General features: G+C 39.9%; 1 protein-coding gene across 1 annotated transcript; it reads left to right on the top strand.

Moving 5' to 3' along the window:
- The first annotated feature begins 13,828 nt into the window (after positions 1-13,828).
- Positions 13,829-14,782, top strand: LOC126939963 (olfactory receptor 1D2). Its single transcript, XM_050765855.1, has one exon. It carries the CDS (start codon positions 13,844-13,846, stop codon positions 14,780-14,782), a length of 939 nt encoding a protein of 312 aa, XP_050621812.1. The 5' UTR covers positions 13,829-13,843.
- Positions 14,783-15,088: the final 306 nt, after the last annotated feature.

Genomic DNA, 15,088 nt, shown 5'->3' with positions numbered 1-15,088 from the left:
TATAGACTGAGTGACATACATAGCAGAAATTTATTTCTCACAGTTCTGTCTGGAGTATGGGAAGTTCAAGATCCATTTGCCAGAAGATCCAGTATCTGGTGGGAACTCATTTCCTGATTCACAGATGGCCATCTTTTTGCTGTGTCCTCACATGGCAGAGGGGGACAAGGGAGCTCTCTGGAGTCTTTTAAAAGGATACTAATTCCAGTCAGGTGCAGTGGCTCATGCCTGTGATCCTAGCACTTTGGGAGGCCGAGGCAGGAGTTCAAGACCAGCCTGGCCAACATAGTGAAACCCAGTCTCTACTAAAAATACAAACATTAGCCAGGCATGGTGGCGCATGCCTATAATTCCAGCTACTCAGGAGGCTTAGGCAGGAGAATTGCCTGAACTCGGGATGCAGAGGTTGCAATGAGTCAAGATCACGCCACTCACTGCACTCCAGCCTGGGCAACAGAGCGAGACTCCATCTCAAAAAAAAAAAAGAAAAAGGAAATACTAAAGAAGAAGAACAAGCAAACCATATATCAATTGTATTAGAAGATATGATAATTAATATGTAGAGTATTGATATAAGGATAGGCCAACTGATAAATGAAAGAGATTAAGATTCCAGAAACAGATTCATATGTAGAGTCACCAGACTGATGATAAAGATTTCCATTGCAATGACGCAGGAAAAGGACGGTTTTCTCAGTAAATGGCACTGGATCCGTTGAAGATCCACACTTTAGGAAGAAAAATGTATGTTGACCTCTACCTCACTGAATATAAACATCAATTCCACATTGATAGCAGATCTAAATGTGAAAAGTAAAACAGTAAATCTTTCAGGCAAAATCATAGAGAACACGGCAAAGATTTAGCAAAGATTTCTTAAGATATAGACAGCACTAATTATTTAAAAACTGATAAATTAAAACTCTTCTGTTTCTCTAATGGCACCATCAATTGAATAAAAGCCAACCCACAAAGGTGGGTAAGATAATCTTATTACAAACATCTGACAAAAGACTCAGAGCCAGAAAAGGTGAAGAACTACAAATCAACATTAAAAATAAAACAGATAACCCAATAGAAAAAAAATAGCAGAATACTTGAGTAGGTGACTTACAAAGATAATATGCTTTTTGATAATAACTCTATGAAAAGTGCTTAACTTCATGAGTCATCAGAGAAATGTAAATGGAAATCAGCAATTCCACTGTTGGGCATATACTCAAAAGAAAGGAGATCAATATATCGAGGAGATATCTACCCTTCCACGCTTACTGCATCACTATTCACAATGGCCAAAATAGGGAATCAACCCAAGTGCCCATTAAAGGATGAATGAAGAAAGAAAATGTGGCTTATACAAGCAGTGGAATATTATCCAGCCTGAAAAAAAAAAAATGAAATCCTGTCCTTTGCAGCAACACAGATGAAACTAGAAGTCATTATGTTCAGTGAAGTAAGTCAAGCACAGAAACAAATATTATTTGTTCTCACTCAATATGTGAAAGTTTAAAGAGTGGATCCCATGATGATAAACGAGCAGACTGGTGGTCACCAGAGGCCAAGAAGGGTAGGGGGAGGGGGATGAAGAAAGGTTGATTAATGGGTACAAAATACAGTTTGATAGAAGCAGTAAGACTAAATATAGTTTACATCATCTACTGTATATTTCAAAATAGCAAAAGGGGAATAAGTCCAATGTTTCTAGCATAAATAAAAGACAAGTATTTAAGGTGACATATATCCCAATTATGCTGATGTGATCTTCACAAATTTTATGAAGGTATTAAATTATCACATGTACCTCTATTATGTATCTTTTTTAAAATAAATTCAACCATGGTGAGATACCACTATACGCACCACAACAGCTAAAATGAAAAGGATGAAAAATACCAAATCATGTTAAGGTATTGAGCAACTAGAACTCTCCTACACTACTGGAGGTAGGGAAAATTGATACAAGTCCAGTACTGCGGAAAAGTGTTTAGCACTAGCTACAAAAACTACACATAGGCCTGCCATGTGATTTATCAATTCCACTCTTAAGTACATATGCCTAAGAGATATGTGTAGCTACACGACTCAAAGCCAAAAACCGGAAACCACTAATGCCCATACGTGGATGTTTCGTGGTCTCTTCACACAACAGAACACCATACGGCAATGAGCATGAACAATCTACAACCACATACAACCGTGTGGATGAATCTCACATATACTATGAGTGAAAAACATCAACACAAAAGAGTACAAACTGTATACTTCCATTTAAATAAAGTATGAAAATAGATAAAGCTAACTTTATGCTATTAGCAGTTAGGATGGTGAGTACCCATGCGGGAACAGTGACTAGAAAGAAATATACCGGTGATTTCTGGAGGGTCAGTAATGTGTTTATCATCTGAGTGCTGGTTACTCATGACTGGCCTGTTTGTAAACATTCCTGATAAAGTTTTCAGGCTTCATTTTATTTCCTAAAATAACACAGCATCATTATTTTTCCATCTATGTCTAATAACTATATTATCTAGAGTCCCTATATGCCTCCCCTATGATGGTTCTTGCTATTGGAATCTTCCTTGTGTGTCTTTTTATCTTCGGGTTTATGTTGGATATTGTGCTTGAAAAATTATTAACAGAAGTAATTCTGTTATTTCAGTTCTAAGGTGGACATTATGTTCCTCCAAAAAGGATTTTTTGAATTGCTTTTGCTTAGTACTTTGGGTCATAGACATCTGGAATCATTCTAGTTGAAGTTTAGTACTTTAAATTTGCCAGACCTCTCCCTAATCAAAGCCAACAGGCAATACATGTAGAGTCTGCTTTATTTTTGGCTGTTACTTTGGCTTACTGTTGTATGTATTTTATCTTTTATTATTATTATTATTTCAAATGGAGTCTCACTCTATTGCCCAGGCTGGAGTACAGTGGCACCATCTTGGCTCACTGCAATCTCCACCTCCCGAGTTCAAGTGATCCTCCTGCCTCAGTTTCCCAAGCAGCTGGGACAACAGGTGCGTGCCAATACACCCGGCTACTTTTTGTATTTTTAGAGACAGGGTTTCACCATGTTGGCCAAGCTTGAACTCCTGAGCTCGGGTGATCTGCCCACCTCGGCCTCCCAAAGTGCTGGGATTTCAGGCGTGAGCCACCGCGCCCGGCCTTCCTAGGATATATTTTAAGATTGCTGCACAGTAAGGAGCTGGTTTGCTTCTTGTAAACCAGACTCATTTCCCAAGACCCTCACCTCTAGAGAATAACACTGCAGCAATTATCCATGTTCATCTCGAGACGCTATATCTGGTGATTGCATCCCCAAGTTCTCTCCAAAACAGAGAAGCAGACCTGATGTGCTCACTGTTCAGCCTGTTTCTTCATGAGTCTAGGATCCAAGACTCAGTTCTCAGATCCCACAAGTCTCATCAGGGCATCGATAGCCTGAAGTCCTGTCTCCTCTTTCATAGAAACTGAAGACCCAGGCAACAAGTTCTCTGCTCTGTAACTTTAGCCAATAGGATGAGTCTCCAAGACCTATTGAGAAAATAATGCAGTCTGGTCCTTTATGACCTGACTGTGTTTTCATCCCGTAGAGCAGGAACATGGAGGAAGCTGAACCAGTGAACTCTGAGAACAGCAAAGCAGTAGGTAAGGTCTGTGCATCTCTCAGCCTCACGCTCTTTCTCCCTCTTCTCTCTTCCTTATCTTCTCTCTTCTCCATTTTCTCTCTCACACAAACATACTCACATACTTTGGGAACTCATGTAATCTCACCCCTTAGTCTTTAAAGGTAACAGAACAATCCCTTGAATCTTAGAAGCACTCTACAGTTTTCAAGGTAATTTTCACATTCTCTGTGGCATGTAATTCTCACAACCTGCGAGAATGGCTACCTAGGTGAGAAGAGGGGATTTAGGCAGGTCATGGGCCCTAGTCAAGGTCATACAGCTAGGAGGTAACAGTGTTTCCCAGTGTTTCCACTGGAAGCTTGGAGCCCTTTTCCATATTGCCCCTACAATCTCCCTACTCACACCCCAGCAATACATCAGAGGGGTCTGTGTCTCTGCAACCATCTGACCACACCAGTGTTCAGAACCCACGGACTCTTACAAACTCAGAGCAGTGTTTCCCAAAGTACAGCATCAGAACTACTGCAAAATTGCTAAAAAGAACTGGTTTTCAGAACAGAAACAGGACTTCAAGAGAGACTCAGAAAGTCAGCTGATCAGATGATCGCGATGTACACAAGTGCAGGGGATGCTTGCCTTGTGGGTTAGAGAGCAGAGGTATCTGGCCAGACGCGATGGCTCATGCCTGTAATCCCAGATACTTAGGAGGCTGAGGCAGGAGAATGGCTTGAACCCAGGAGGTTTAGACTGCCGTGAGCCAAGACCGTGCCACTGCACTCCAGCCTGGCAAAGAGCGAGACTCCATCTCAAAAACAAACAAACAAACAAACAAAAAACAAAACAGCAAGCAAACAAGCAGAGGTATCAATAATTTCTCAATTTCTCCGGCAGTCCTCTGGCTTTCCTCAGTCTTGTCACCTTCCCTCTACCCTCCCTCCCATCAGCAGATGTCCCATAGACCTCTGAATGGTAAGAACCAGACTGTAGAAGAAAGTCTTTTGTGATGCGGGAAGCCTGTAATGCCGTGTGCCCTCATCTTCTCTCCCCTGCAGTTGCCCCATGACGCCTGACACCATGAGTCACCACCCTGACATCCTGGACCATTCCCGACAGACCCAGAGTCGGGTCAGGCTGCTCCTGTCTGAGTGGGGAGCAGAACCAGGATAGAGGCAAGACTGGGAACCTGTTGCTCTTTGTACTGAGAGCAGGGATCTCTACTAGAAAGGGGTGGGAAATAGAAGTTGGAGGAATGAAGAATAGGAGTCCCTTTGCCACCCCCATCACAGGCCCCTTCCGTTTACAATTAGGCTTTACATTTGGAGAGTTGCTTCCACTGACAGCATTTCAGCTCTTTCTCCTGACCCGGGGGGAGGTGGGCATTATCGCTGTCCTCCATCGCATGGTAGAATAGATTGTGAAATTTGGAGGCAGAATGGGGGCTCAAACCCCGATGTGTCAGTTCTAATTGAGTGAATGTGAGAAACTCATTAACCTTCTAAATCTCAGCCACCTCATTTATAAAAGCAGGATAACAGAAACAAATAGCTTGTAGACTAAATAAAAGATGTATACATAGCACTGTATGTATGTATGTATGTGTGTGTCTGATAAAATTGCACTTTGTTCAAAAAATGCTTGAATTTGTTACACTGGGGTTTGAACCCAAACTTCAGACTCAAAATCTCCTTCCACTATGCCACCTACCATGGATATCTGGGAGTTTAACTTGCTACACTGAAGTAAGGAATTCACTCATTTGATGAAAGCTAGGACTGCCCTATACCTTCACCCCACCCCAAATCTGGCACTCCAAATTAATAGTCTAAATTACTCACAGTTCCCACATCTCCATTTGCTTATTCTGCTGTAACTTCAAATTAACCATGTTTCAGATTGAATTTGCAAAACAGGCTCCATCCTTCCCCGGCACACTGGCTGGTTTTCCAAAACACTGCATTCATATGTATAGTAATATGTACAGTAATCATAATATGTACAGTAATAACTGCACATATTTTTGGGGTACATGTGATATTTTGATACATGAATATAAGTGTAACGATCAGATCAGGGTATTCAGGACATTCGTCACCTCAGACCTTTATTATTTCATTGTGTTGGGAGCATTCTCTTTGTAGCCATTGTGGATGGGGGTTCATTCATGATGTGGCTCTCTGCTTGTCTATTGTTGGTATAAAGGAATGCTTATAATTTTTGCACATTGATTTTGTACCCTGGGATGTTGCTGAAGTTGCTTATCAGCTTAAGGAGTTTTGGGGTGGAAATGACGGGGTTTTCTAAATATAGAATCATGTCATCAGCAAACAGACAATTTGACTTCCTGTCTTCCTATTTGAAGAATATCTTTTATTTATTTCTCTTGCCCGATTGCCCTGGCCTGAAATTCCAATACTGTGTTGTATAGGAGTGGTGAGACAGGGCATCCTTGTCTTATACTGGTTTTCAAAAGAAATGCTTGCAGCTTTTGCTCACTGAATACGGATTAAGTTTCTTTTTTTTTTTTTTTTGAGACGGCGTCTCACTCTGTTGCCCAGGCTGGAGTTCAGTGGTGCGATCTCCGCTCCTGCAAACCTCCACCGCCTCCCGGGTTCACGCCATTCTCCTGCCTCAGCCTCCCTAGAAGCTGGGACTACAGGCGCCTGCCACCACGCCCAGCTAATTTTTTTTTGTATTTTCAGTAGAGATGGGGTTTCACCGTGTTCGCCAGGATGGTCTCGATCTCCTGACCTCGTGATCCACTCGCCTCGGCCTCCCAAAGTGCTGGGATTACAGGCGTGAGCCACCGCACCGAGCCGGATTAAGTTTCTTAATCCTGAGTTCTAATTTGATGGCACTGTGGTCTGAGAGACTGTTATTATTTCAATTCTTTTTCATTTGCTGAAGAGTGTTTTACTTCTAATTGTGTGGTCAATTTTAGAATAAGTGCCATGTAGTACTGAGCCCAATGTATATTCTGTTGGTTTGGAGTGGAGAGTTCTGTAGATGTTTATTAGGTCCACTTGATCCAAAGCTGAGTTCAAGTCCTGAATATCTTTGTTAATTTTCTGTCTCATTGATCTAATATTCACAGTGGAGTGTTAAAGTCTCCCACTTTGAAGACAAAGTCTATGTGTCTTTGTAGGTCTCTAGAAACTTGTTTTATGAATCTGGGTGCTCCTGTATTGGGTGCATATATATTTAGGATAGTTAGCTCTTCTTGTTGCATTGATCTCTGTACCATTATACAATGCCCTTGTCATTTTTGATCTTTGTTAGTTTAAAGTCTAGTTTGTCAGAGACTAGGATTGCAACCGCTGCTTTTTTTTTTTTATTGCTTGCTTTCCTTCCTCTATCCCTTTATTTTGAGTCTATGTGTGTCTTTGCACGGGAGATGGGTCTCCTGAATACAGTACTGTGATGGGTCTTGACTCTTTATCCAATTTACCACTCTGTGTCTTTTAATTGGGGCATTTAGCCCATTTACATTTAAGGTTAATACTGTTATGTGTGAATTTGATCCTGTTATCATGATGCTAGCTGGTTATTTTGCACACTGGTTGATGTAGTTTCTTCATAGTGTCATTGGTCTTTGTATTTTGGTGTTTTTTTGCAGTGTCTAGCACCGGTTTTTCCTTTCCATATTTAGTGCTTCCTTCAGGAGCTCTTGCAAGACAGGCCTGGTGGTGATGAAATCCCTTAGCATTTGCTTGTCTGTAAAGGATTTTATTTCTCTTTCGCTTATGAAGCTTAGTTTAGCTGGATATGAAATTCTGGGTTGAAAATTCTTTTCTTCCAGAATGTTGAATATTGGCCCCCACTCTCTTCTGGCTTGTAGAGTTTCTGCAGAGACATCTGCTGTTAGTCTGATGGGCTTCCCTTTGTAGGTGACCCGACCTTTCTCTCTGGCTGCTCTTAAAGTGTTTTCCTTCATTTCGACCCTGGAGAATCTGATGGTTATGTGTCTTCGGGTTGATCTTCTCATGGAGTATCTTAGTGGTGTTCTCTGTATTTCCTGAATGTTCATTTTGGCCTGTTCTGCTAGACTGCTGAAGGTCTCCTGGATAATACCCTGAGGTGTGTTTTCAAGCTTGTTTCCATTCTCCCCATCTCATTCAGGTACTCCAAACAATCGTAGGTTCAGTCTTTTTATGTAGTCCCATCTTTCTTCGAGGCTTTGTTGATTCCTTTTCTTTTTTTTTTTTTCTAATCTTGTCTGCATGCCTTGTTTCAGCAAGGTGGTCTTTAAACTGATATCCTTTCTTCCACTTGATTGATTCAGCATTGATGCTTGTGTATGCTTCACGAAGTTCCCATGCTGTGTTTTTCAGCTCCATTGGGTCACTTATGCTCCTCCTTAAACGGGTTATTCGAGTTAGCAGCTCCTCTAACCTTTTATCAAGGTTCTTAGCTTCTTTGCATTAGAACAAACTAGAACATTTAGCAGATATGGATAAATTCCTGGAAGAACCTTCTTGGAAGTACATAATCCTCCACAATACGGAAATGAAATAACATATGGAAATGAAACGTGCTCCTTTAGCTTGGAGGAGTTTGTTATTATCCATCTTCTGAAGCCTACTTCTGTCAATTCGTCCATCTCATCCCTCCATCCAGTTCTGCTTCCTCGGTGGAGAGGAATTGCAATTACTTGGAGAAGCAGCAGCACTCTGGCCTTTTGGGTTTTCAGCATTTGTTGTTGTTGTTGTTGTTGTTGACTCTTTCTCATATTCATGAGTTTGTCTAGTTTTGATCTTTGAGGCTGTTGCCCCTTGGATGGGGTTTTTGTGAGGACTTTCTGTTGTTGATGCTGTTGTTGTGACTTTCCATTTATTTGTTTTTCTTTTAATGGTCAGGTCCCTCTTCTTTAGGTCTGGGGACTCATTTCAGGCCCCATTCATCTGGTTCACTCCCATTCCTGGAGATGTCACTCAAGGAGGCTGGAGAGCCACAAACATGGGTGCCTGCTCCTTCTTCTGGGACCTCTGACCTCAAGGGGCAGCAACGTGATACAGTAGGATCGCTCCCGTATAGGGTGTCTGACAAGTTGGAGGGCCTCACCCATTTGGGTGGCACGGGGAAAAGAATCTGTTTAACAAAGCACTTTGACGGTCCCTTGATGGAGGGGGCATGCCTCACTGGGGAAAACCCACTCTGTCTGGGCTGACCAGATTCCTCAGAACTACCAGGAGGAAAGGCCAAGTCTGCTGGTCTACAGAGACTGTAGCCACTCCTTCCCCTAGGGGCTCAGGCCCAGGGAGATCAGCGTTCTGTCCCTGAGCCACTGGCTGGAGTTGTAGTTCCTGCATTGAGGCCCCACCTAGTGAGGAAGAATGGGTCAGGGTCAGGCCTGAAGAGGTGCTTTGGCCACAGTCTGCCATAGCTGGTGTGTTGGCCTGTGAGGGACACTTCTTGGGACCAAGTCAACCAGTCTCCCAGGCTCCAGCAGGGGAAAAGTGTGGCCTGGGGCGATAGAGGTGGCTGCTGCCCTTCCCCCACCCAGAGAGCTTAGTGTGCTAGGCAGTTATCAGTCTCAATGTTGGGTGCTATTCCTCCAGCAAGGAGTTCAAACAGCTTAGACAGCAGGCAGCTGCAGCTGTGGTGCTAGCTGCCTCTCCCCCAAGGAACTTGGCAGGCTTAAGCAGACTCTAGCTGAGAGGCTGTTGAGAATCTGCACAGCTCTGGGGTTGGTACCCTAGGCCCCAGTGGCATGGATTCACGAGTGGAATCTTCTGATCTGTGGGTTGCACAGTTCTATGGAAAAAGCATGATTTCCGTGGCTGGGTAGCATGCTCACTCACCACCTCCCTTGGCTCGGGGGTGGGGACTCATATTTAGAGCTTTCTCAGCATATGATCATACCATTGGCAAACAGCATTGATTTGACTTTCTCTTTTCTAATTTGGATGCCCTTTATTTCTTTTTCTTGTCTTATTGCTCTTATCTCATCTTTGTCTTGTTCTGTTTTCTCAGTGGGAATGCTTTCAAGTTTTTTTTCAAGTCCATTGTAAAATGGACACCACAGAAATAGAAAAGATCATTCGAGACTACTGTGAACACCTCTATGCACACAAACTAGAACATTTAGCAGATATGGATAAATTCCTGGAAGAACCTTCTTGGAAGTATATAATCCTCCACAATATGGAAATGAAATAACATATGGAAATGAAACATGTTTTCAATTTTTCCTGCTATTCATTGCTAATTTTATTCTACTGCAGTTGGAAAACATACTTTGTATTTTTTCTAGCCTTTCAATGTCATTGGGGTTTGTTTTATGGCCTAGTATATGGTCTATCATAGAGAATGTTCCAATGACACTTGAAAATAATTTTCTTCTTTTGTTGCTGGGCAGAGTGTTATATAGACACCTATTAGGTGCAGTTAATTTATACTGTTGATCAAGTGTCTTTTTCCTTGTTGATATTCTGTCTAGTTGTTCTATCCACTATAGAAAGTGGTGTGTTGAATTCTCTAAATACTGTTGTTGAATTATACATTTCTGACTTTATTTCTATCAGTTCCTTTCATTATTTGGGTGCATATATGTTTATAATTGTTGTATCTTCATAGATTGACCCACTTGTCATTATAAAATATCTCACTTTATCTCTAGTCAGACTTTTTGACTTAAACTCTTAAGAGATGGGTCTTGCTATACTGCTCAGGCTGGTCTTGAACTCTTGGCCTCAAGCAGTTCTCCTACCTCAGCCTCCCAAAGTAATGAGATTAACAGGCATGGGCCACCAGGTCAGTATAAACTCTATTTTAATCTTTAAAAGCCATTTCATATTTTCAGGCTAAAGTATAGCCATTCCGTTTTTCTTGTGGTTCCTGATTGCATATCTTTTCCCATCCTCTTACTTTCAACCTTGCTGTATCTTTGAATCAAGTAGGTTTTCTGTAGAATGCATATGAATGAATCATGTTTTTATCCACTCTGACAGTCTCGCCTTTTGAGTGAATTGTTTTATGCATTCACACTTAATGTTATGATTGATATAGTTGGATTTATATCTCCCATTTTACTTTGTGTTTTCTATATGTCCCATGTCCTTTTGTTCCTCTATTTTCCTTTACTACTTTGTTTTCCATTAAGCGAGTATTTTCTCATGTTGCATTTTAATTTCTTTAATAATTTTTCACTCTATTTTTGAAGGTATTTTTTAGTGGTTGCTCTATAGTCTACCACATACATCTTAACTTATCAGAATCATCTTTAGATTTATACCAATTTAAGTCCAACGATATATAGAAAAATGATTTCTATACAATTCTATTAGTTTCTTCCTTTTGTAGTAGTGTTGTTACAGATGTAACATCTATTAGTCCTAATAATCCGTTGTTATAATTACTACTCTACCTTCTGTAGTCATTTCCTTAGTCCAATTCAACTTTGCCTCCACCCAGTTCCTTTATGCTGTAATTGACAAACATATTTCTATATGTTATAGCCTCAACAATACATCATATATGTATTATCTTACATAATTGGTGTTTAAATAAGTTATAAGAAAAAACAAGATATGCATTTATACTGTCATATTTAATAGATATATGTAAAATATTAGATATATAGAGATTATATCTATATATATTTACATATTTACATACATTTATAATATCACATTTTCGTACTTTACCACTGTTCTTTCCTTTTTGTGCGTTTGGATTCAAATTATCATCTGAGGTAACTTACTTTCAACCTAAAGAAATTTCTTTAGTAGTTTTTGTAAGATAGGTCTGCTGGCAAAAAATTTTCTTTGTTTTTGTTCACCTGAGATAATATTTATTTAAAAAAATATTCATTTTTTAAAAGATAGTTTTGCTGAATATTAGACTCTTACTTGATGGATATTTTTTTCAACCATTTTGAATATGTTATCCAACTGTCTTAGAGCCTCCTTTGTCTCTGTTGAGAAGTCTGTTGTTCATATTAGGCTTCCCTTGTAGGTAAAAAATCTTTTTTACTTGCTGATTTCAAGATTTTCTCCTTGTCTTTGCCTTTCAGCCTTTTTACTATGATGTGTCTATTTCTGAAGCTCTTTGTATTTATTCTGTCTAAAGTTTGAGTTTCCTATATGTGTAGTTTTTTAAACAAATTTACGAAGTTAAATTTCAGCCATTCTTTCTTTGAAAATGTTTTTCTGATTTTTCTCCCTCCTCTCCTTCAGCACTTACCTTCCATGTGTGTTGGTGTGTTTAATGGTGCTCCACACTTTTCTGAGTCTCTGGTCATTTTTCTTCATTTTTTCTCTTCCTCTGGTTTTCAGCTTGCTTAATTGATATCAATCTATCTTAAAGATTGCTATTTTTTCTGCTAGTTCAAAACTACTATTCAGGCCCACTAATAAAATTTTCATTTCAGTTATTGTACATTTTGACTGCTGCGGGATTTCCATTTGGCTCTTTTTTATACATTCTTTTTATTGAGACTCCCCATCTGTCATGACATTCTCACGGTACCTTCCTTTACTTCTCTAGTCATGCTTTCTCTTAGTTTTGTGAAAATATTTTCAATGGCTACTTTGAGGTCTTTTCAATGAAGGCTGACATCACATTGTTCTCACAGGTAGTTTCTGTTGCCTGATTTTTTCCTCAAATGTGGATCATACTTTCTTTTCATGGTTCATACATTTTGTTGGAATATGGACATTTTAGATAATTTATTGTAACAATTCGGGGTACTAGTCTCCCCTAATGGGGCTGGTTATTGGTATTTACTTGTTTATTTGCTTAGTTCCCACAATCACTGAGAACTGTCAGTAGTATTCGAAGATTTTATTCTTTCCCTGACCTCATTCGGCTGTTTTATATATACTATTTTTTAAATATTTTACATATACGTATTTCTTTTTTCTGTTTTGATTTTTTAAACATTTTATTCCATACACATTAGGTTTTCAAAGAAAATGTTTTAAATGTGTTTGATAAGATACAAAATATTGTTCGAACTAGTCCTCCAAAAGTAATTGCAGTTATCTCAATGTGCCATTTCTTGAATACTACAGACTTTACTTGCTAATATAGAGTGTGGCCATGCAGAACTTACCAGCTAATATACAGTGCACCCGTATTAATCTACCAAATTCCACGTCTTTGTGTCTATCTGTGAAGTTTCTACTGATCTGTTCATTCCAACATTACTATCATATTGCTTTAGAATTCTTAATATTTGATAGTGCAAGCATCACCCTGTTACTCTTTTATTCAACGTTTTTCTAGCTTACCTACATGCTTATTTTTAGATGAAATTTAGACCAGTTTCCTTTCTCAAAAACTCAGTTATAATTTTGATATCCAGTAAACTTTCTATTAATTCAAAAGAATATATAGTTTGGTGACATTTCTCTTCATATTGGAAACCTTGATATGTTTGTCAATTTATTTAATTTTTAATTTATGCCTCACTGGAGAAATCTGAAGGTTTTGCCCGATTCTTGTTAACATCTCAGTGCCATGATTTATTTGTTGATAGTGGGGATGAGATAGTTTTGCATTGTACTTCAACATTTTTCCTGATTCTCGTTAAATACAACAACAAGAGGCAACATTTCTGAGTGCTAATTGCATACCTGCTCCTTGTGTTAAGCACTTTATTACTTAATTTTGCCCCACCCCATAAAACTCATGTTTCGCATATAGAAACTGTGTCTTCAAGAACTCTGGTACTCTTCCTGAGGTTTCACAGCAAGTAAGTGGCAGTGCTTACTATCTTACTAGCTGGGAAAGACTTGATTTCAAGAATTCTGAACTCTAATAGTATTCTGGTTGATAGTCCTACTTTTTCCAGATAGATCATCGTATCAACAAATAATCATTGTTCCTACTCCTTTCAAATATTTGTATTTTCTTCCTTTTTTTTTGAACTACTTTTTGTACTGCATATATCTGTATTAAACATTATTTTAAAACATACACATATAAGATAACATACTACTCACTAAACACTTCAAGAATAGCGTAAGATGACAGGATTGAAAATAGGAATTATGCATTATTCCTTTAACATTGAGTATACCAGCTTTGAAGTTGCTGAAATAATTATATCACATAAAAACTTTTTTTTCTACTTTCTTATTTTCAAAAACTATAAAATTGGGTTTAAGATATTCTTAATTCTAAGAAATGTTGATTTTGCTTATCTTCATGTTTTTATTCAAGTAAGGGCATTTGGTAAACATCTGTTGGTGTTAATGTTGCAGAGAGTTGGGGAAATGGAGGGAGCCAACCAGACTGAAGGTTCAGAGTTCCTTCTCCTGGGGATGTCAGAGAGTCCTAAGCAGCAGAAGATCCTGTTTTGGATGTTCCTGTGCATGTACCTGGTCACGGTGGTGGGAAATGTGCTCATCATCCTGGCCATCAGCTCTGATTCCCGCCTGCACACCCCCATGTACTTCTTCCTGGCCAACCTCTCCTTCACTGACCTCTTCTTTGTCACCAACACAATCCCCAAGATGCTGGTGAACCTCCAGTCCCAGAACAAAGCCATCTCCTATGCAGGGTGTCTGACACAGCTCTACTTCCTGGTCTCCTTGGTGGCCCTGGACAACCTCATCCTGGCTGTGATGGCGTATGACCGCTATGTGGCCATCTGCTGCCCCCTCCACTACACCATAGCCATGAGCCCTAAGCTCAGTATCTTACTCCTTTCCTTGTGTTGGGTCTTATCTGTGCTCTATGGCCTCATACACACCTTCCTCATGACCACGGTGATCTTCTGTGGGTCACGAAAAATCCACTACATCTTCTGTGAGATGTATGTATTGCTGAGGCTGGCATGTTCCGACACTCAGATTAATCACACAGTGCTGATTGCCACAGGCTGCTTTATCTTCCTCATTCCCTTTGGATTCATGATCATTTCCTATGTGTTGATTGTCAGAGCCATCCTCAGAATACCCTCAGTCTCTAAGAAATACAAAGCCTTCTCCACTTGTGCCTCCCATTTGGGTGTAGTCTCCCTCTTCTATGGGACACTTTGTATGGTATACCTGAAGCCCCTCCATACCTACTCTGTGAAGGACTCAGTAGCCACAGTGATGTATGCTGTGGTGACACCCATGATGAACCCCTTCATCTACAGCTTGAGGAACAAGGACATGCATGGGGCTCTAGGAAGACTCCTAGATAAACATTTTCAGAGGCTGACATGAGGGCAATTTGGAAAGACAGCATTAAAGTGGAGACTGGGAATATCCTTCATCCTATATAAGGGATTGTCCTATGTGCTACACAGCAGTGGTTGGGACATAGCTCCAGTTCAGAGAGAGCATATGTATGTGTGTGTGTGTGTGTGTGTGTGTGTGTGTGTATATATATGTGTGTGTATATATATATATATGGTGATAAAAAAGACTTATTTGTAACGTGGTGTCCCCCAGGTCTCATTAGCCTTGGCCGTAAACAAGGTCACATTAACACCAACACTAGAATGTTGCAGGATCAAATTATTCAATGTA

This window comes from Macaca thibetana, chromosome 16 (genome assembly GCF_024542745.1).
Source record: "Macaca thibetana thibetana isolate TM-01 chromosome 16, ASM2454274v1, whole genome shotgun sequence".
Classification (NCBI taxonomy): domain Eukaryota; kingdom Metazoa; phylum Chordata; class Mammalia; order Primates; family Cercopithecidae; genus Macaca; species Macaca thibetana.
This window is presented reverse-complemented; position numbering and strand designations above follow the sequence as displayed.